At 31.4% G+C, this 24315-nt stretch overlaps 1 protein-coding gene across 5 annotated transcripts in view; it reads right to left on the reverse strand.

The window, feature by feature from the left end:
• Positions 1-24315, reverse strand: part of siz (Brefeldin-resistant Arf-GEF family protein schizo) — a 316897-nt gene that overhangs the window by 32381 nt on the left and 260201 nt on the right. Inside the window, exon 1 of one of the 5 annotated variants that reach the window (XM_090176229.1) lies at positions 20562-21400. The exons of 3 other annotated variants lie outside the window; for them this stretch is intronic. In XM_090176229.1, the coding sequence (XP_090032355.1) occupies positions 20562-21160 (599 nt within the window). In that variant the 5' untranslated portion in view covers positions 21161-21400. Of the gene's footprint in view, positions 1-20561; positions 21401-24315 lie in introns of those variants that run through there. One more of the 5 variants, XM_090176236.1, reaches the window with a different exon arrangement.

Raw genomic sequence — 24315 nt, forward strand, 5'->3', positions numbered from 1 at the left:
AAAACACCGCTTCCATAAAGAAAAATCTGGGGCTTAAAAACCTCACCTAGAGAGGGAAATATGGGGCTTGAAAACCTCACCTAGAGATTGAAATATGGGGCTTGAAAACCTCACCTAGAGAGTGAAATATGGGGCTTGAAAACCTCACCTAGAGAGTGAAATATGGGGCTTGAAAACCTCACCTAGAGAGTGAAATATGGGGCTTGAAAACCTCACCTAGAGAGTGAAATATGGGGCTTGAAAACCTCACCTAGAGAGTGAAATATGGGGCTTGAAAACCTCACCTAGAGAGTGAAATATGGGGCTTGAAAACCTCACCTAGAGAGTGAAATATGGGGCTTGAAAACCTCACCTAGAGAGTGAAATATGGGGCTTGAAAACCTCACCTAGAGAGGGAAATATGGGGCTTGAAAACCTCACCTAGAGAGGGAAATATGGGGCTTGAAAACCTCACCTAGAGAGGGAAATATGGGGCTTGAAAACCTCACCTAGAGAGGGAAATATGGGGCTTGAAAACCTCACCTAGAGAGGGAAATATGGGGCTTGAAAACCTCACCTAGAGAGGGAAATATGGGGCTTGAAAACCTCACCTAGAGAGGGAAATATGGGGCTTGAAAACCTCACCTAGAGAGGGAAATATGGGGCTTGAAAATAAAATCGTACGCAAAGAAATTTCACATAAAACTAAAGTGTGGTCACCCTGCATTTTTAAAAGTAAAAACTTGAAACTACACTCAACGAACCACCCAAAAATGGATTTACAGCACCTGACAAAAACCAACCTCTGATGGCGGCAATTTCAAATAGGGAAGATTCTTTAATTTCGCCGGACAAAAGCCCTAATGCCTCGCCTAACGCGCTCATCAAAAGATAAAAAATATGCCCAATATATGACTCATTGCGTATTCAATATGTACGTTGGTCGCGCCATCTACGGGCACCTTTGAAAATAAAGTAACGCCCTTGGCTTTGATCGAAGAACAATAGATGGCGCCTCTTAATGATATTACCGGGCGGTTGGGGAGGGTGGAAGCAAAACCGATTCTTCATCGACTCCCACGTTTCGATATTCCTCTCAGTTCAGAAACTATATTTTCATGCAAATTTCGTGACGGGGGTCAAAGCTGGATGCGCTCCCAATTATACAATAAAGGAATAAATTAGAATTTACATTCATCACAATAGCTTGGAAACCTACGCGTTATATATGGTATCTTATAACTCCTCAACTGCTTAAACTGACAATGGTTTCACGTACAAATTTACTTAATTATTTAAAACGATATTTGTATGTTGATAAAATATACAAAATAACGAGCTACGTACGTTATTTTGGATAGTTTGGCAACAAACCACGTTGTTGGGGATAGTTTGGCAAGAAACCACGTTGTTGGGGATAATTTGGCAAGAAACCACGTTGTTGGGGATAATTTGGCAAGAAACCACGTTGTTGGGGATAATTTGGCAAAACTATCCAAAATAACGTGGTTTGTTACAAAATAACGTTATACGGTGCAAATGACTTTACTTACACCTGACAAAATTACCTAAAATGACGTAGCTTCTACCTGACAAAAATAACCAAAATAACGTAACTTCTACCTGACAAAAATAACGTTATTAATTAATATACCTAAAATAACAAAATGTTTTGCAACCTTTTTTAAAAAAATTTGAATATAAATTGCTTTTCAAAGTTTAACACAATGGAAGGGAAAAAAAAACAATTATAAATTATTAGAAGCTACAAACAAATTGAACGTCATAAAATACGTAGACAAGTTGACATTGTTAAAAATACGTAAATAGTCACGGTGACGTGAATAACGTTAAAAAAAAAACCCCATCCACTTAACGGTCCGACTAGCCTCAGAAGTATATGTACGAGCTACGTCAAAATAGCGTACGCATAGCTATCAACTGCGATTTAAATTCAAAATCACGTAATTTTGGCGGTTTTTTAATGAGACCCAAAAGCAAGGACAATATTGCGGAAATTTCGAGTCGAAAAAAAGTGGTACAGGTTTTTACTACCAATTCATATCATTAAGTTTTACTTAATTATATATTTGTTATTTTGTAAAGGCGCCGAACTTTTGGCAACCATGCCCTGTAGTTAAAAATGAATAAAGGGGGGGGGGGGGGTAAAAACCCGACACTACATTCTGGTTTCTAGTGTACCTTTAATCGTAATTTGTACACTTTTACAGACTGGGAAACGAGATTTTCGAGATTTGCCAAGTCACGATATATATACGTCTACAAGATGTTTTTTTGGTTTGGTGATAATTACGGGGTTTAAAATTTAAAAAGGGCTGATAAACGGTATATAATTTATAAATTTATATTCTTAGAATTATCTAATATTAAAATATATTGTAAGTAATAATTTAATATTATTAGAATTAGCACAAATTCTGATACTATTAAAAGTATTAAAAGTCTAAATCGCTACACAATTTATAAATATCTAATATTAAAAGATATTAAGTTTAATAAATCGCTACACAATTTATAAATATCTAATATTAAAAGATATTAAGTTTAATAAATCGCTACACAATTTATAAATATCTAATATTAAAAGATATTAAGTTTAATAAATCGCTACACAATTTATAAATAATATTAGAATTAATATCTTTTAATATTAAATTTACAGTAATTCTAATATTTATAAATTGTGTAGCGATTTATTAAACTTAATATCTTTTAATATTAGATTTACAGTAAGTTTATTAAATTGTTACACAATTTATAAATAATATTAGCATTACCTTAAATCTAATAAAATATGAAAAGTCTAATAAATCGCTACATAATTTATAAATAATATTAGAATTACCGTAAATCTAATATTAAAATATATGAAGTCTAATAAATCGCTACATAATTTATAAATTAATAAGAATTACCGATAGAAATTTTATAATATCAAATTTCTAATAAATCATTACATAATTTAGAAATTATTATCAAGAATGAATTCATTCCTTTTTAGATCAAATTTCATCCCGGCACGATAAAGTTTAAAGGAAACACGTCACACGCGTTTTAAATTACCTGACTGATTTGATTTTACTGTTATCAATATAGTTATTATCCCTAACTAGAAATAAATACACGGTTATTATAATAATTTCCATAAAAATAAATATTTAAAGATTAATAAATCGATACATTAATTCATGAATATTATTATATTTACAAAATAAAAATCCTGTATATTAAATTACGATTTATTTGAAGGTCAAAAAAAGTTCATACGTGGAAAAAAAAACAAGATACAAAAGAGCGCATTATAATTAGTATATTAAAAGTAGGCCGCTATAAACAATACAATCAATAAAACCCTTCGTGCGGTGGTATACGAAGTCACCTCAAATAATTATAAGAGCGCTACCTGCCGGGATATGGGACAAATAAAATATTTAAAAACTCGCTGATAATTATCGCGTGCTCTGCTAGTACACTGGGTAGTTTTCGCAAACGCCCCAAAGGAACGTTCAAAATTTCGATACGATTTCGAGTCTGATATGAACTCGTAGAAGAGACAACGAATTTTTGATTCGCAACTTCCGCATTCATTTACAATTTAATTTAATATTTACCGTGTATACAAAAATGTTGTTTTAGGTTGATATTGAAGCATTAGAAATGCAATTTTGATTTTATTAATTAGCCTTTTCACTTTACACAGAGCAGGATTTTTCATTTGCTAAGCAGATGATTTTGCTTTTATAAAACAGTATGCTTAGCGCACGAAAATACGCCAATTTATTGAGCTTCTCGTGTTGGCCGCTACGTGGATCTTAAAAATTGTTTTAAATCGGGATTTTTAGAAACAGTCATTGATTTAAATTAGGGTTCGTACGAAAATTTCTGATCCAAAATCCCTGACTTTTCCAGGTTATCCCTGACCAATTTTTGCTAATATTCCTGCCCTTTTTGTAATTTTTTTTATTTTAGGTCAAAAATTCTTTGTTAATGTGTGGTTCGTTTGACTAACTCAAATCCCTGACTTTCTACGAAATTATTTAAATCCCTGACTAATCCCGGACATTTTCCATCCATTTTACAGATCCCTGACTTGTCCAGGTTTTCCAGGATCTATTGTACTTCAACGTATTTATGAAGATGTACAAAAGTAGTCAATTCAGAACACTTAAATTTAGTTTGGAATTAGTAATCAATTTAAGATTAATTTACGTTACCACTGAACTGACGCATAAGACGTTAGAAAATAAAATAAAAAATCTACTAAATTCAATAACCATGTTAATTAATAGTTTACTAAAATCAACAACCCTAGCTTTAAAAAGGCTAATATCAGTTTCTGAAGAGACCAACGTGGATTTCATGTTAAAATTACAATTTGAAATATGTTTTGATTTTAATTGATTTGTTTTAAATAAAATGTTCTTTGTTTGGAATATTATTTAAACAGGGTGACCAGAGAAAAGCTTTGAAAATTTTATAAGAAAAATAGGTATATTAGGGGCGAATTATAGGAAAATACAGGAAACTAAATAGGCTAAATATAAAATAGGCGAATTATAGAAAACTAAATAGGCTAAGAAAAATATGGGAAAATAATAAGGTAATTATTGCATATACTTTGACTCGAATCACCTAGAATATTGATAATGTTTTGTACACTGCTTTCTTCAGGGTTCGTACAAAATTTCAGGAATTAAATTCCCTGACATTTCCAGGTTTTCCCTGACTAAATTGCCAAATTTCCCTGACCATTTTTGTAGAATAAATTTATGTTTTGAGGTAAAATCTTTAAAAATGTTAATTATGTATTTATAATTAATTTTTCAAAAATTTATTTGCCGGATTTGTTTTTGGGGTCATTTTAAAATTCCCTTACTATTTCGGACCATTTTAAATTTCCCTGACTATTCCCTGACCATTGGGAATTATTTTCAAATTCCCTGACCTTTTGGAAACATTTTCCAATTCCCTGACTTTTCCAGGTTGTCCAGGTATTCCAGGTCGTGTACGAACTCTGTTCTTGCATTATTGGATCACTTAGCGGATTTAGAAAGCTCGTATATTTCAAGATTTTGTTCGAAAACGGCAGTATTTACAGTAGATGATGACACGTACAAAAAAGTTCTTTCATTTTCAAAAGACCGTGGAATTATAGGAAAATAGGTAAGAATATAGGAAAATATAGGCAGTCTGGTCACCCTGTTTATAGCAAAAATCCGAATTCTAAAAAAAACCCAAAAAAAAAACGCGTGGTATAACGAAATGTAATAAACTACTTAACGTTAACTATAACGACCAAATCGTTCCATATTTTCGCAACGATTTCGCGCGAAATACATTAAATATATCGGACAGTTATCGTATAATCGTCAGAAAAATATTACAAAAACGTGAGGAAATAATATTTATAAAACAATTAGAGAACCATTTTCCCTTCGTAAGCACCCCATGGCTACATTAAATTTAGAGGAAAAAAAATAATTCCCCAGAAAAACCAAAATGGGAAAAAATAAAATTTACCAAAATATTTTCATCGACATTTTTTGTTCGTACCCCACAATGACGGGAAAATTTGATTTAATTTATTTAAAGCCAAGTCTAAAAATAAATAAAATACAAAGTGACGCTAAAATTATCTGGGATTTAAGCCTTGAGTTTTTAAATTAAATATGAAACATTCTTATCTGATGTATTTTTTTAATACAGGTGCATTTAAGAACTATTATTAAACTAGAAAATTCAGTCCCAAGGTTTTTTAATAAAGAGCTTTAAGGGTTCGTAGCATACGTTGGATTAACAATCGCGTTGTCATACCGGGATAATTTCCAAGAATTATAATTACGTATCTATTAATACAGGTATTTGCAAAGGTCGACATTTAACGTAGCGTGTAGAGTCCGTTAAGTGTAGCATCTAAGCACACAAAAAACAGTTCATTTAAATTTAGTATTAGGCCCTTCGAAACTTTTTTGAACAGGTGAAATTACGATGAGAAGGCACGTTACTTATACCTTAATAATTACCTAAAGATCATGTTACTTATACCTTTAAAAAGTACCTAAAAGTCACGTTATTTATACCTTTAAAAATTACCTAAAAGTCGCGTTACTTATACCTTCAAAAATTACCTAAAAGTCACGTTACTTATACCTTAATAATTACCTAAAGATCATGTTACTTATACCTTTAAAAAGTACCTAAAAGTCACGTTATTTATACCTTTAAAAATTACCTAAAAGTCGCGTTACTTATACCTTTAAAAAGTACCTAAAAGTCGCGTTACTTATACCTTTAAAAAGTACCTAAAAGTCGCGTTATTTATACCTTTAAAAAGTACCTAAAAGTCGCGTTACTTATACCTTTAAAAAGTACCTAAAAGTCGCGTTACTTATACCTTTAAAAATTACCTAAAAGTCGCGTTATTTATACCTTTAAAAATTACCTAAAAGTCGCGTTACTTATACCTTCAAAAATTACCTAAAAGTCACGTTACTTATACCTTCAAAAATTACATAAAAGTCGCGTTACTTATACCTTTAAAAAGTACCTAAAAGTCGCGTTACTTATACCTTTAAAAATTACCTAAAAGTCGCGTTATTTATACCTTTAAAAATTACCTAAAAGTCGCGTTACTTATACCTTCAAAAATTACCTAAAAGTCACGTTACTTATACCTTCAAAAATTACATAAAAGTCGCGTTACTTATGCCTTTAAAAATTACATAAAAGTCGCGTTACTTATGCCTTTAAAAATTACCTAAAAATCACGCCATTTATAACTTGCTAAATTATCTAAAAATTACGTTACATCTACTTATAACATAATAAGAAATGGCCAAAAATAAATTAAGCACAAGCTTTTTTCGGAATCGTACTAATATACGTGTCACTACATTTACAAAAAACAAGGTTTTTAATTGCTCACATTTGTCCTTCGCGCTTAGTAACAGTACATTGCTAGCGACTACACGCAGAAGAACCCATCTGTGTTAGACAATCTAAGGCCTAGACCTAGTTTACGCAAGGTAGCTTATCCCAACAAACGTTTTTAATCTCTCAAATGTTTAGAGGGGTAACCTAAAGATAGATTCACATACGACACGTTTTCAAAAACCAGTTTTAACAAGTACAATTTTGTTTGAATTTACCACCAGACTTGAAAGATATATTTAAATGTTAAAATTAACGTCAAGATCCATCAAAGAAACCCCCCCAACCAAATATTAAAGAAAAAGATAATACAAATAAAACTCTAAAAATATCTCAAATAACTTACGTCAAAATGCATAGGCAAAAAACCCTGCAAGTTTCAATAGCGTAATTTTGTAAATCGTTGAAATACATCGTAACTAAGCCTTGGGGCACGGAATTTACAGTCCGTGCTTGGGGCAGCCAAGGTTACAGCGAAGAGAAAAACATCTTCCCATTTTTGTATTTACCCAGTTTCTATTCCCGTTACTAGTCAAAATCAAGCTACTACTAAACTGAAAAACTCGAGCGCATCTACATCGAGAAAATTTTTCCAAGTCTCACACTCCGGTTAACTTCATTGAATTTCAACAGAGCCAAACACTCACCTATTGAAGACGAATCTATCCCCCAAAGTTTTTTATACGTAGGATTTTATGATGAAAAACGTTAAGAGCACAAAGACAGTTTCCTGGCTTTTATTTGAATTTAGATAGCGGAACCACTGGGCTAAACATTTCGCGATACGTACTGCCTCTAGCGCGCTCAAACTTCAAAGTGCAGACGATTTTTTACCATCCCCGCCAAAATTTATACTCCCTCCCTACCGTTGACCCTGTAATTCCTCATATCGACGGTAGATGGCAGCGACGCCGCTTTCCTCGAAACTTTAGAACGAAGTTTATACCTCGATAAATATGTTTTCAAAAGTACCGCTTATGGGTTGAGTTTTGTTTATATTTTGATACTATGTCCCCAGTGCATTTTGTCTGTGGATAAATTATGTTATATGGCTGTAGCAAAGGTGTGAAAAATATCATTATCACCAGGGCGTTGGCTTTCTCCAACGATCAAAAGATTACCGTTAAGCCTTTGCCAGGCTTAGACCTAAGTCGGGGCTTATTTTCTTTTTCGTAATAGGAAATTGATTATTAAAAATTCACAAGTGTCAGTTGATGGTGATTAGCGGTTATTAAAAGCTTTTCCTTAAATTGGGAGATAATTAAACTTTTATTATGGAAAATAACTTTTTTCAACAAACACGTAAAAGGTTTAGTAACTTAAAATATTACGTAAGCCTCGCTAGACACGCTAAAATTATCTGTTACCAGCTTCAAAGTTATAAATCAAATAACTAGACAGATTATAAAGTTTTACTGGGTCACGATAAAAGTTAACCGACCGAGAAAAACATTTGGTGAACAGAGCGCCATCTAGAAGCCAACGACTGAACTACTATTTAATTCTCCATCTTTTTAATTAAACTAAACCTTTTTCAGATAATAATTTAGGTACTTAATATCAAAACTATTTAAATTAATATTTTGGAATGAAGCAAAAATATTTCAATTTCACTTAAATTATAATATTTTAGCCCTAGCCTTTTTAATTGCATTAAACATTTTAAAGATCGTTAATGGTAATGAGTACCTAAATTATTAAAATTAATATTTTGGAATTAAATTTTTTTATTACTTTCGTAAATTAAATTAATCAATATGCTAGTTAAAACGGTAAAGTATAGTTACTTTAAAACTTCGAATGGAGTTTTTTCATTTAAAATTCAATTATTCGAATGGAAGTTTTTCATTTAAAATTCAATTATTCGAATGGAAGTTTTTCATTTAAAATTCATTTATATAAAACGTTATAATTTAAAAACGTCCAAAACCTATCCAAGTACGAATGCGATAAATATAAAATTAAGTACTGTTTCCGATAATTGACTACAGATGGCGAGCGTGCGTCAGTTGGTTAGAAAAGAACTTTTCACCCGCAAAGTTTAGAGGAGGTCTTTGGGCAGATACAGTTTATATTGTTGCCGCTACGCGCCATTAAATATCAAAATTACGTAATCGTGCGCCAATTAGCCAATAAAAATGAGTATTCCCCGGGCAAGTCCAAAGGTGCAATTCAACGCTCCGTAAAATTGAGACAAAGGAATTGGATGTGATAAAATTTGATATATATTTCTTTTTACTCGATTTCGACAACTTTTTTTTAGATATGACGAAATGCGTTTTCCCCTGTTAATTCTGTTTGGGACCTTAATAAAAATCCCGGCGGAAAAATGTGTCAAAGAGCTAACCTGTATGTTTTGGCAATAAGGGAGAGTTTGGAAACTGGTTTACGATTAGCAATAATTTATCTGGGGATGCGTTGTGCGTGTTTAATGATTTATATTCCAATCGACAATCGTATATTGCCAAACAATAGCTAATAGCGGTTTTCTAAAAGATTGCTTGTAGGTTAAGTATGTAAAACTACATAAAAACAATTAGGTAGCTTAGGTCCCAAATCAAGTATATCCAAAAAAATAATATAGGTAAACAATTATTTAAATTTTAAAAAATTAAATTTTTTTTTTAAAATGGTCAAAAATCGATACCATTTTACATTTCAAGTTTAAATGTTAAAATGCTGTTTCTAGAAACGACATAACAAATTAACGTAAGTCAAGGTACCTGGTTTGGGTAGCGAAAATATAAGTGCAAAACAAATAAAAAAACAACGTCAGATTTTATTTTATATAAAAATATCTATTTGATTTATATCGGATTTTTTAATTTTAATTAACGGTTTATGCTCCATTTGTCTTTGGCATATTGATTAATAATGTGTAAACTACATATTAAATTTATTTCAATTTAATTTATAATTAAAAACTAAATTTAAGTAAGTTTTCTCTGAATTGATACTTTGATTTAAATCAATTATTTTTTTATAAAAATAACTTTATATTAATCGTCAATTTAAATGAAATCGATTTAAATGAAATCTAACCAAAACAAATTCTATAACTTAACAATATTGCCACAATTTAAGATTCAAATTCCCTCACTATTCCCAGTTTTCCCTGACCATTTTAAGAGATTTTCCCTGACTTTTTAGTTTCAAAATTAGACAATTTTTAACTATATTATCAGAAATTAATAAATTTATATTTCAGTACAAAGGTTATTTCAACGTTAAAAAACATTCAATTAAATAAATGATAACAGTATTTGTCGTAATGTACAGTAAAATTACCTTCAAAAAGTGTCAAGATAAAACTGAATTCCTTGACTTAATACAAATTCTTAAAATTCATGGAATTCAAATTTTTACCCTTACGAATCAAACAATTTGACCAAAATATGAAAGGATTTTTTTTTGTTCTGGACTGTCGGGCAGTAAGGGGGGGGGTGAAATCCAGATTTCTCTTTTTGCATATTTTCAATTTTAAGCAGTTGGGTTCAACTCTTGCATATCAAAAAGTTGTCGCGAAAGCGAACGAAAAAATCTTTTGGATACCGAAAAAACGTTATCGTCTGAATGGCATTTAGGTCGATAGTAACGGCACAACGCGCCAGAGGGCGTCACCGAACAACGGGGAATCGATTAAGGTTACCTGAGTTCGATTTTAAAGCTTAAGCCTTTGCTTTTGGAAGAAAAAAAATGACGGAGTTTATAGTTGATACAGGTGATTCGAAATCGGGAAACATGAAACGGTAAAGAGTTTTTCGGGTTGATATAAACAAGTTATGTAATATTATACTTTGAAGTTCCACCTTCCGCACTGCCATCTTTAGTAGTTTAAATTATAATTTAGATAATTTGTTAGACTAAATTTAAGTATAAGAAAACTCAATTACAAATTGCTTAATTATTCGAAATAAACTTAAAATTACGATTTAAAAATCTAGCTTAAATAAATGAAGCCTCAAAAATAATTTTCTTAATTTAAAATATTGTAAATATCAATCGAACTAAATTCAAAATTATATCAAGCCTCAAAAATAATTTTCTTAATTTAAAATATTGTAAAATTAATCGAACTAAATTCAAAATAACGTGAGGTTAACAATGTAAATTAATATATATTTATAAAAAATTAAGTGAAAACTAAAGTATGCCTTTAAAAACTACAGTAAGACATTTTTCTGAAATTTTAAATATGACTAATTATAAAAACAACTCAATTATAAAAATATTCAAAAATAAATCTTACATTTAACACATCGTACTAACAAAATTTTAGGACCAAGTGAAAGATAAATTATTCCTTTAAGAAGTAAAATATGCCGAATTTGAAGAAAAAAAACATTTTAACATTACATTTAAATACCCTACCAATTAATAAAATAAAATAAAATTAAAATAACGTGACGTCATCAATTTAAATTATTATATATTAAGGTTCACTAATAAAAAATAAAGTATTCCTTTAAAAATATAACTTAAAATTAAAAAAATAAATAATGAAAATTTAAAATAAAGCAAGACAGTAATTTCTCTAAATAAATTTGAAATATGACTAATTAAAAAACATTTTACCATTACATTTAAATATCCGGTCAATTAAATTTAATTTAATTTAGTTAATCAAATGAAGTTAAACTAACGTGACATCAATTTAAATTAATATATATTAAGGTTCACTAAAAAAAAGTAAAAAGCCTAGTATTTTTTTAAGAATATAACTTAAAACATTAAAATTTAAAATAAACCTAAGCGAAAATAAAGTAGCAAGACAGTAATTTTTCTAAATAAATTTGAAATATGACTAATTAAAAAACCTTTTACCATTACATTTAAATATCCTACCAATTAATTAAATTAAAATAACGTAACGTCAACAATTTAAATTAATATATATTGATATACTAAGGTTCACTAATATTACTAAGTAAAAAAATCATAGTGGTAGAAATTAAAACCATGAAAATTGAAATACAAATTTTACGAGGATAACGACCGACCCGTGGTTAAATAATTTAACCCCAAAGTCAAAGTGGAGAATCACACGATGCCCCCTAACGTTAAAGCATACCATTATTATTTTCAACTAAAAACAGATGGCGTTATTCAATTGAAAGCTACCGTTGGATTCCTTCAAGTAGCACCTGGACTGTTTTATAATTACACGAAAAGTTAATTAACCTTTCTTCTTTAAAATGGTACTTAGTCAACCCTAAATGTACCACGAGGGCCTCTGCTATATTTTGGCGTCGGTACTGGGAAGATCGGGGTACCATCTTCAAAAATAATTCAAGCGTAGGATATTTATTCATTAGCCTTCCAATATAGCCACAATTAAAAACGTCCCGATGGGAGAAAGAAATGGAAGCTCAACGCGTATTTTCACGCTTGAATTGGCTTCAGAAGTTAATCAGAAACTTAATCACGCTACATATCTCGTATGGGCGTGTTTTTAATATTTATGGCTTGTGTCAAGTATGTATTTATGGGAGGTATCATAGCGTATAAATTCATAACGTATAAAAATATTTATAAGATATAAACTGTAAAAGGTATAAAATTTAAGAATAAAATTACAATATATAAATCATTTTGGCGCGTCAGTCACAAAATACAATTTTTATTTTCGTCATAGGCATAAAATATAAAATTTTGATCATTAAGTATTAACTTAATTTTTATATTGAAATTTTAATTTTCATTAGAATTCCATAATGAATAAAAATATTCCGATAGTATGAAATGAATTGAATGATAATTTTTCTGGTGTAAGTTGGTTTCTCTACTTTTTACTAATTTAAAATAAAGAATAAAAAATAATTTATCTACCAATAAGTTTTATACTTACGAGGAGACTACCCGAGGTGATAATCACCGATTTTGTTGAAACTAGGTGGATATGTAGACCATATGGTAACATGAAATTTCACCAAGGGAAAAGTTGCAATGGGCATTAGTTTTGCCATGGCAACCGAAAATGTTTTTGACAACACAGTCTGTATAGTGTCCCATTGAAAATAACAATTGATCAATTTTTACATATTTTGATCAAATTGACAAAAATTCATCAAAATATTATAAAATTCATTTCATTTGTCAATTTTGATTTATTTTTTTTTTGGTTTTGAAATTTGAAATTTTTTTTAAATTTTTCACGGGGGGGGGGGGGGTACCCTCAGAAGTGCTCAGATTCCCATGTTATTTTCAATTAGAAAATATACATACTGTGTTGTCAAAAACATTTTCGGTTGCCATGGCAAAACTAATGCCCATTGCCACTTTTCCCTTGGTGAAATATCATGTTCCCGTAAGGTCTACATACCCACCTAGTTTCAACAAAGTCGGTGATTATCACCTCGGGTAGTCTCCTCGTTAGTAACTGAATACTTAAAAAAGTTTAGGCCTATAATTTATAAAAAAAATTGGAAAAATAATTTATGGCTTTTATTAAAATAATTTTTATATTTTATGAATTTATATATAAAAAATTACTACGTTGAAACGAGATGATTTTTTCTCGTTCCTGTCAATCGAACTAACGCTCGAATAGTAAGCTCCGCCCCTTAAGTGTCAATCAAATTGGCCCGGTATTTCATTGGTTCCCCAAAACTGACGTCTTCCAACGCTATCGTCTGAAAATTGACATTTTCCCTAATTATAAATATATTGTATTTTGAATTATAAATTGGTCTATTAATTTATAACTGTTGAATTCAGATCAACTTAAAATTATGTTGAAGATATTTCGTAAATATTTATGCAACATCATTAACATATTCATAGTCACTTGTATATAATAAAATTTGTAACGTTTCAACATTTATGAACAACCCCCATACTTTAACCGAGTGGCTAGCTCTATTAACCGTGGTTTTCCCGAGTGCGCGAGGACTGGTGTTTCCGCGTATTTCGCGATTGTTTGAAACACCACGCCGGCCAGCAAGCCTATGGAAAGTTTCCGACCTTGGAGCAACTCTTTTCAACCCCGTAGGGACGGAAGCCCTGTGTCACCCGAAGTGCATAAAAGGGGACACGTGCTTAAACTCTGCTTCTTCCCGAATTCACCCTCAGTGCGCTCTCTGATTCCTGCGTTCCACGAGACTCGTCTCCTCCCCAAGATGTGGGCGGTCGCCTGACCCGACTGACAAACTTTCAACCGGGCGAATGTATCCCTTTTTCCGCGCCCGTATTTCGCGCTAGGCGCTCTACAAGACTCCGCGGACGAACAACCACCGGACCGCCAACTCATTATCATCTTATAAAAGACGTAAGAACTTTTTATCTTCAAGGAGAACCCAGCCACCGAACACCCCTAACTCTTAAACTCGTAAAGCACCAAACTGTTTCAATTATCATTAAAATACAAACCTTTAAACCTTACCAATGTCGACACTTTACTTTTATACCTAAGTTATTTACTAAAACCCCTAGACCAAATTAATCGGACCCAATAACTACTTTAAACACATATTTATCCCAAAAAGTGTCACATTTTGGGGAAAATTTAGCGCTAGATCCAATAGATGGCACTCTGGTCCACTCAACGCAACAATACAATAAAAAATTTACGCTTCAGGTTTCACTACAATCGAACGCCACCTACTGGTAAGTACGCGTTTACATTGGCTACTCCCAAAAAAATACCATCTGTGTTAAGTCTTAGTTATATACTGTGGAAACTGAAGTTATTTAAATAACTATAATTAAAATACAAACAATTAACCATCACATTGCATCATAAAAATGAGGTGTCACACGGGACAATACAATTTTCAAGGAACAATAAGAAATACTGCGTAAAGAATTGCAAAAACATTCAGCAACCATAAAGTCCTCGTGTCAATTGTAATAACAATTTATATAATGTTCACCGTAAGTACGTACTCCTTGAAAAATGTCTCAATACTGGATTACCATTGAGGTCCTACGCCTTTTATCGCCAATTAAATATGAGAAAGTTAATGCCACTTTGCCGTGGCCCCAAGGTTAGTGGCGGTTCCTTTATAGACGCTGACAAACAGAACAGGGGCGGGGGCATAAATTGGGGTGGTCTGCACATCCGTAACGGGCTCTACACCTTTTAGCACCTACGGTTACACTTTTCCGTTTTGAACGGAGGCCGAATCAAGTATAAACACCTACATTTTCGATACGGGAACGAGTGGAAAATAGTCAAAACAATATTTTGCCATTTAATATTCCTTTATTTGGTAATTGAAAAACTGTTTACGATTGGGTTGGTACTTTTTCAAATTTAATTGCTTGGGTAATTAATTGTGTGGGAATTATTGGTGTAATTATTTTGGTAATTAATATATCTTATTTTTGAGTATAATATTAAATCTATATAATATAAATTATGGATTTATATGTTAAATATTGGAAATATCGAAATTTTTAAACTCCATTCTATTAAAATAATTTAACTTATCAGATATTAGAAAATAAATATTAATGTCTATAATATCTTAAAGATTAATATATATATTAAATAAAAGATTTGAAAATTTTAAATATTAACATTTTTTAACAAATAAAATCTAATTGTATATTTGGAAATATTAAATTTAACTTTTTATACAAAATTGTTAACTTATTTTTAACATTAAATTTATTTTAATTTTTAATATTAAATTTTTCAATTTTTAATAGTAAATTAATGTTTTAAATATGAAATTCTTCAATTTTTAAATAATTTTTTTAAAATATTAATTTCTTCAATTTTTAAATAATTTTTTTAAAATATTAATTTCTTCAATTTTTAAATAATTTTTTTAAAATATTAATTTCTTCAATTTTTAAATAATTTAAAATATTAATTTCTTCAATTTTTAAATAATTTTTTAAAATATTAATTTCTTCAATTTTTAAATAATTTTTTTAAAATATTAAATTCTTCAATTTTTAAATAATTTTTTAAAATATTAAATTCTTCAATTTTTAAATAATTTTTTTAAAATATTAAATTCTTCAATTTTTAAATACTTTTTTTAAAATATTAAATTCTTCAATTTTTAAATAATTTTTTAAAAATATTAAATTCTTCAATTTTTAAATAATTTTTTAAAAATATTAAATTCTTCAATTTTGAATAGTATAAACGATTTATTAAATGTTTTAATTAAATTTTATTTTTAAATTTAATTAATTCCCATAATCTTTTTAACGCACACGTTTTAACGGAGTATTATAGAAGGGATAAAAAGTATTGAAAAATATAACATTCCTCTAGCTCTGCTTTAAATTCCAGTCCATTAAGTATTCAGCTTTAGTAGCAAAGGTAAAATAATTCGGAAAAGTAATATTTATCTAGGAAACTGGTGTCCGTAAAAATGGCACGAGTCTATCGTTGCCAATGGCTCGGAAAGTTTTCTATCTATTGTTTAAATTTAGATATCCAATTTTTTTTCTTCTACCGGGAAGGTAACGGGAAACCATATTTCCTATTTTTATATATTTTTAGACATTTTTTTAAAAGCGATATTTTCTTTTAAAAAAAAACCTGTTTTAGCTAGAGGGGCCTTGCCTTGTTTTCACATTTGGTGAATATTTTTTAAAAATAGTTTTTAGGACAAGCGTTCGCGTCAAATTTGCCGTTTGAGATTAGTTGCGTAAGAAAAATTATAAGATTAAGAATATACCAATTTACAAAATGCTGACAGGGAAAACTAACACTTGGAGCGAAGCCGTTAGAGGTTCAATTTTAATGCTGTTATTTAATATAGATGGCGCGAATTTAAACTATTTGACGGGAAAGGAATAAAAATATTTACTGATTTATTTAAAAATATAAAACTTCAAACTACTTAAAGCGGTGGGTTTTGTAAAATCTACAAAAAAAACGAAGTTTGTATTTTCCCTAGTTTTTAGATCGTTGAAATTCACCGAGTTTCATATTGTTAGCGCCATCTGGTAAGCATTCTGGCATTTAATAATAGACCTTCTAATGGCGTCTTATCCCTGGAAAAGGATCTTCTCCCTGGACATACGTAAAACTTAATTTTTTACAATTTCACGAAGTTAAAAACTTTAACAAACTTAAAAGCTGCAATCTCGAAAACTATCAATATTAAAAATTAATTTACGTATCTGAACTACACTACACTTCAAAAGTTACTGACCATCCCTTACTAAGAAACCATTAATATATAACGTAATTAAGGTTATTTTTCATTGTTTAAATTTAAGATTTTATTGATTACTATGAAACATTATGGTGCTTATTTTAAGTGAGTAACCCATACACTACTTTGAAATATAATACGTAAAAGGGGTCATATCTTGACAGTGCATTAGAAGGCTAGAAATGGCCGTAACACTATCGTCACAAAAGTTGACCTTGAATTGAAAAAACGTACACGGAAACGGTTAATTTAATCCTCGATTTAATACGCCTTAAGAATTCTACTGCAAAGTGCACTTGGCAATCTGACAGGTATTACCGTAACTAAGCTGATAGCGTTATCGAAGTACAGTCTACGTCAAATTAGCGAAGATCTTAGTGTCAGGTGATACTGTCATTAAAGATAAGACTACTAGAATTCGAAAACACTGCCAATTCACCTTGGCATCTGTTCAATTTACATAAATAACAAGATAAGAAATAAACCAAAGTCTCGTTTCTATAAACGATTAAAGCTAATTATTTGTCGGCTTTTTAAACGTGGCTCTTAAGTAGTCTGACAAGGTTGGTTGGCAGCGTTTGCTAAGGCGGGGAATGGAGGTAAATTACTCTCAATTAGTTTCGTTTATGCTTTCGTTAGTACTGCAAGGTAAGCCTTGGTCAACTAATGTGGAACTAATGCGTAAATTAAATTCGAGAGACAAACCTTAGTTGATAGTTCATTTAAAAGTTGGGGTTATATAGCTTAATTTCCACTGCCAATTTAAATCGGTTTGCAACGCGACTAATTTTAAACGCATTTTCGATGGCCAACTGTAACTGACATTAAAATAAAAAATTGTCCATGGTTTGACAAGATTGTTTTACGGCGAAACTTAAGGTAAACGTATTTTAAATGGTCAACTCTACTCACAAGTCAGTTACAGGTTAAGAAAGGCAAAATAACTAGTACATTTGGCGGAAAGATATTGGCACTAATTTCCGGTAAAACGGCAAGATTTTTTTTGTTGAATTCCTAAAGGTTCCTACGCGTATTATATTAGCCGAACCCATTTTCTAAATGTCTATTGCGTAAATTAAAAAAAGTGACCAATAAATATTGAATGTAGATTATTATTTTTAAGCTTATTTATAGCATATTTTTAGTATTATGCTTCTAAACAATCATCAAATCGCAGGTTTGTTTACGTCAACGTGGTAATCTCGGCATTACCCGTTCTATACTTACCCTGGACTCGCTAAACTGCATTTTTTAGGTATGCCTCACTTGTAGTACTAAAAATAAATGATTACAACTGTTTAGAAATCTTATCTACGTTTATCATGATTAATTATCACTTTGAAATAGACGGAAAAATTATATAACGCGCGCGGTTCTACTTAGAAATTGAACCGTAAACAGGCCAAATTCGAAATTCCCGCCGCCGATTTACCGGAAATACATGCTAGTATCTTTCCGCCAAATGTACAAGATATATTGAGTATATAATTGACATTAAAATAAAAATTGTCCATGATTTGACAAGATTGTTTTACGGCGAAACTTAAGGTAAACGCGTTTTTAATGGTCAACTATAATTGACAAAAAAATTTGACCAAAAAGCCACTTTTAAGTATCAGCATAAATTTCCATAATACGAAAATGTCCAATTCATCAAAATGTTCCCCCACCAAGAGCGGTAAATTTTTAAAGCAAACCGGTACTTTTTAAAAGGATGAAATGCGTAAAAACCCCACCGAAAAAATATTATTATAAAACCAGACCTCCTAAGACCAAAAAGTTTCCTAAAACTTATCACAGATTCAGTGATTCAAAACAAATTACGGGAAAACATTAAATTTTATTAAAAAAAAAGGTGATAATTAACGCCAAAATTCGCGTTCTTATTAAAAAAAACCGTACAGTTTTTAACGAGGAAAAATAAACCCTCAAAATATATCTACATCGAGTTGTCTCCCCATGCTCAAAAGTTATTCGAACTTTACCAGGAAAAACAATTTTTATAACCACTAAGCCTTGGCAAATAAATTTACACAACGCCAATACGTCTGAAGACAACAGCGTAAATATACATTGAACCAGGAAAAAAATAACCATGTTTAATAAATTATTATAATTAAAACACATTACACACGATGAGGTCAATGCTAAATAGTACCGTGTTTTGCATGGCATTAGCTTATTTTCGTGTTTTGAACACGAGTGCGAATCCGTGGGCCTCTCTTAGGACCCCTGGGGGTTTGGCTGATTATTGAAAACGAAGCATCATCTCGGTCTCCCAGCTGATGACGCAAAACCTGCCACCCCGTGGAGACTAGCGTGACTAATATAATATATCGCCTATTCTTTTCCAAAAATACTGCTATATTGGGATGGGATGGGATGGATTCACCAAACGGGGGATATCCTTTGTTTGCAGTGAATTAGGGTTAAACCGATATTCTCTTAAGGTTTGTTTTCAGTCAATTTTTAGTTTTACCAGAGGTAGGTAAAACAATCAGTGGGGATAGCCACTTACGAAATCTAGTGTAAATCTAGTGAGAAATCGAAATACTTATTTCTGGAAATTTAGAAATTTTATTTACGAAAATTTTTAAACCACGAGAGACATTCAAATAGCTCAAAAAATCCGGAGACATTTAAATAGCTCAAAAAATCCGGAGACATGGAAATATCTCGATAAATCCGGAGACATGGAAATATCTCGATAAATCCGGAGACATGGAAATATCTCGATAAATCCGGAGACATGGAAATATCTCGATAAATCCGGAGACATGGAAATATCTCGATAAATCCGGAGACATGGAAATATCTCGATAAATCCGGAGACATGGAAATATCTCGATAAATCCGGAAACATGGAAATATCTCGATAAATCCGGAAACATGGAAATATCTCGATAAATCCGGAGACATGGAAATATCTCGATAAATCCGGAGACATGGAAATATCTCGATAAATCCGGAGACATGGAAATATCTCGATAAATCCGGAAACATGGAAATATCTCGATAAATCCGGAAACATGGAAATATCTCGATAAATCCGGAAACATGGAAATATCTCGATAAATCCGGAGACATGGAAATATCTCGATAAATCCGGAAACATGGAAATATCTCGATAAATCCGGAGACATGGAAATATCTCGATAAATCCGGAGACATGGAAATATCTCGATAAATCCGGAATCATGGAAATATCTCGATAAATCCGGAAACATGGAAATATCTCGATAAATCCGGAAACATGGAAATATCTCGATAAATCCGGAAACATGGAAATATCTCGATAAAACCGAATAATTAATGACAAATTGAGATCAATAAATTTTCAATATTTTTTTCTGAGAAATATCGGAAGAAATCTCAGAAAATAAAGCAAAATTCAAAAATACCGAAATATTCAGAAAAAATAATTTGGAAATCACAAATCTGGTGTGCAATTATTTAGAAAGTGGCTATCCCCTGGTTTAAAAGGCCGTAAAAGAGCATAACTCCTACTTGTCTTCAATCCAATCTGACTTTAGTAACCTAGTGGGCGATTCCGACGGACTTCTGCGTCCCCGGCGAGGAGGGGTGTAATGGCACCTCTTAGTCCCGATGGCACGTTCTAAAGAGATGGCCCTCGATGACCGCTCTTTCACTTGACCCCACAACAATCCGCGTCCGCGACTTCCGCTTCTAGTCCTGGTCGGAGGACTGTTGTCGTATCCGACTTCGTCCCATTCAAAATCTTCCACGATACCGTAACAAGAATCCGGGTTGATGACCACGTTACAACCTTTGAACCAAGGTCTACCCGCCACTTTCTCGAGCTGGTACAACCGTTGACCTTTGGCCCAACGTTGCCGGTAACAAGCGGCCACTCGTTCCGTTTCCGAATCCGGTAATTTGATGAGTTGTTCGCGCCAGTTGTTGAAATCCACTTGGTCCGACGAATCGGTTTGAAAAGACACTTGTTTACCGTTGACGAAATCGAACTCTCCATAATCGGGACTAGGCGTTTTGGATGGACAGCGGTCGGGTTTGATAAGTAACGGTTTCTCCAGAATTAACTTCCGACCAGGAGGACATACCACACTAACGCAACCGCTAGCCATCGCGGAAGAGACGATTATCTTTACACTTCACGCATTTTCAACCGTCCGAGGCTTAACTTATTTTCAACAAATCCCGCATCTGTTAAAGTAGACGCGCTATCGGTAACAAAATAAACTTGGCAGAAATGTAAAGACGCAAAAATTTTCGGGCTGAAAAATAACAACCGTTATATCCTATTGGCAAGGCTTAGCGAAGTCCGCGCGCGATGACAGACAAACCTCCCGTCAAAAACTTAGGGGGAATTATGTTCGCCAAGTTTTTCCCCGACCCGAATTCGCCGTTGCCCCCCCTATTTAAACCCTCCCCCTCCGTGTCGTCACGCCTCCCGCGCGCTATATCCCCCCCCCCCCGATAATAATAATATGAAAAACCTTAAGACACGTGCCATTGTACGAATCATACAAGTTCCATATAATGAAATAAAAAATAGTTGTTCTTTTTACGATTACGTTTACTCTTCGCGGTAAAGTCCTGTTTTTAAATATATATTTTTGAAACGAAAAATCTACTTTTTTGTAGTTAAAAATAGGACTGACATCATGAATGATAATTAGGCTTTTTGGTTTATATAAAATGGTGACAAAATTTGAATTTAAATTAACTTTTTTTGTTAGGTACGCGGGTGCGTACTGGCAATTATGCTAAAACTAAAGGTGCGTATAGTTTTAACATAATTACCTTTGCATGTTTATTAGCTGGCATTCAGTTAACTTAGATAAAAAAATAAGAATTTTTTTAAAGAAAATATATTTTTTTATTTGGATACTGTAAGTTGGCAGTTTATTTATTTTAATTTTAAATATTAAAAATGGGAAGTTAATTAGGTTGAATTAACGTAGATAAGAATATTTTTTTGGCAATTATATTTATATAAATGGGTAATACTGTATACCTAAATTTAAATATAACAAAGTTTTAATTTGAATATAGCAAATTGGTAGATAATATAATATTTTAAAAACATTTAAGTTAATTGAGCTATATTTTTAATTTTTAATTTGAATATTATAAGTTATTTTAACAATTTATTTAAGCTGAATTATCTCGGATAAAAAAAACGTGTTTTGAGAAAACTATAATTAATTTGGACACCAAGTTGGCGACGAATTTAAATTATTTCAATTTATTACCTAGTTTTATTTAAGGATATCGTAAATTAAGAAATAATGTAGCTAAATTTAAACACCTTAGCCAAAAAATCGATTAAATTTCTATTTATATCAATTTAATTACTCAATCTTAAATTTACAATAATGTTCACAAGTTTAATTTAAGATAAAGAGCTAAATATATAGTTAATTTCCAATAAAATCTACCCGTCACCTTGGTTAAATTATCGGCTGAATTTCTAAAATACTTTCAAAAGTTCAACTTCAAAAATAGAAGTATCGGGGAAAAGTTGAACAGAGATTACGCAGGATTTATCAAATCCCAAATAACTCTTAAAAAACTTCTCATCCAACGGGGCGAAATTCCACAAACGAACCAAGTAGATAAAAAATAAAACAGAATACTGAGCCCTAGTGTAATCAGTTTGAACTAAAGAGCTACCGATTAAATCTAGATGGAAGGTAATTTTTTCCTTGACCTGAGTTATCTTTTTACTCTCCAGGCGAAGGTAACAGATTGAACTTCTTCCTAAAAACCGCGTATTTAACAGACAGCCCGGGTCAACTATCGATGACGCCCGCGGCAAGGACATATGGAAAATAAATTAAACACGAAAAAATCCTAACTTCCGCTTACTTTTTACACCAATAGAAATACAAATTTTTTTTTTTTTACCTTCCAAAAGTTCGCGAAAAGTGTTACAAAGTTTTGCTTGTGAGAAATGGTTTTTAAATCGTTCATAAAGATTTCTAAAGTTAAAAAAATCTATTGTACTTTCGTGAGAAACATACGAATTTTTTTGAAAAAAAAAGTTAGAAGACTGTTTAGAAATATTTACCAGAAAATAGACTGTTACGCAGGCTCGTGTTTACCAGCCTGGAACCAACAACCAGAAGCCAATAAAAAATATAATACTATCTACAATTTCTCTCTCTGGGTAACTCGGTGTAGGTCGAACCAGCCAACCGTTTACTAAAACAAAATTTACCGTAAATTTTTGAAAGAATACCGTAGCAATAACGCTATTAATTTTAAAAGTTTAAAAAGAAATTAATGGTCGTGTAATGAACGCGTACAAAAGCTTTTTAAACAATTTGTATAAATCGAAATTAATTTGTTTTGATAGGACTTTCGGCTCGTTAGATCTAACAATGACCACATTCCGACATTACGAATCAAAAGCTGAAATATTCCCCGGCCAATTTCATAACGAATAATATTATAAACATAAATACAGGAAATGCGTTATTTAAATAACAAAAGTTGATTGTACTTTTATGGACCTTTACTTTGCACGTACACTTCACCTTTCTAAATACCTTTATACACGCTGTTAAGGTAATTTACAGGAAATATCGTACATGCGGGTTATACGTTTACACGAAAAAAAAATTAGCAAAAGCAAGGTAGAAATTGGTACCATTTTTTTAAATATTTTTTTGGAGTAATTTAAATTTGACGATTATCGAGTTTTTGGGAGAAACTAGTTTTTTGGAGACCAGTATTTGGCTGGAGATGTCGATTTCCTAATTAAAATTTCTGGTATTTTATATAAATACAAGGAAGTAACGATTATTTTAATTGCTTCATGTACTGAGGGTTTCTATAAATTGTAAATACGATATCTTGTTCATCATTTCACGATCTGAAATTTATCATTTAAAAATGTTTTTGAAAAAAGATACTTTTTAATCTCAAAATTTTTTAATTTGGAAAAAACTTATTATAATAGGGAGGTTAAGCTAAATCCGGAAAACGTGTAAAAGTAGCTTGTAGGAGTGTAGACGTACAGCCTGCACCTCCTACAAGTTCATCCTATACGTTTTTTTTAACTGTTTTCTGGTGCTGGCTATTTTAAATAAGATATTTTTTCTTACGCAGATGTACTATTTATTTCGTTTTGATATAAATGGTACATTTGCATCTGTACTTCTCAAATAAATAAGTTAGAATTTTTTTTATTTAAAAAACACATTTATAACTTTGGTGACTTTGAAAACTGAATTCATTTATATAAGCACCATTTCTTTAAAATCGCCAGTGT

The sequence above is a fragment of the Leiobunum rupestre genome, chromosome 1, assembly GCF_980474605.1.
Source record: "Leiobunum rupestre chromosome 1, qqLeiRupe1.1.hap1, whole genome shotgun sequence".
NCBI classification, from domain to species: Eukaryota; Metazoa; Arthropoda; class Arachnida; order Opiliones; family Sclerosomatidae; genus Leiobunum; species Leiobunum rupestre.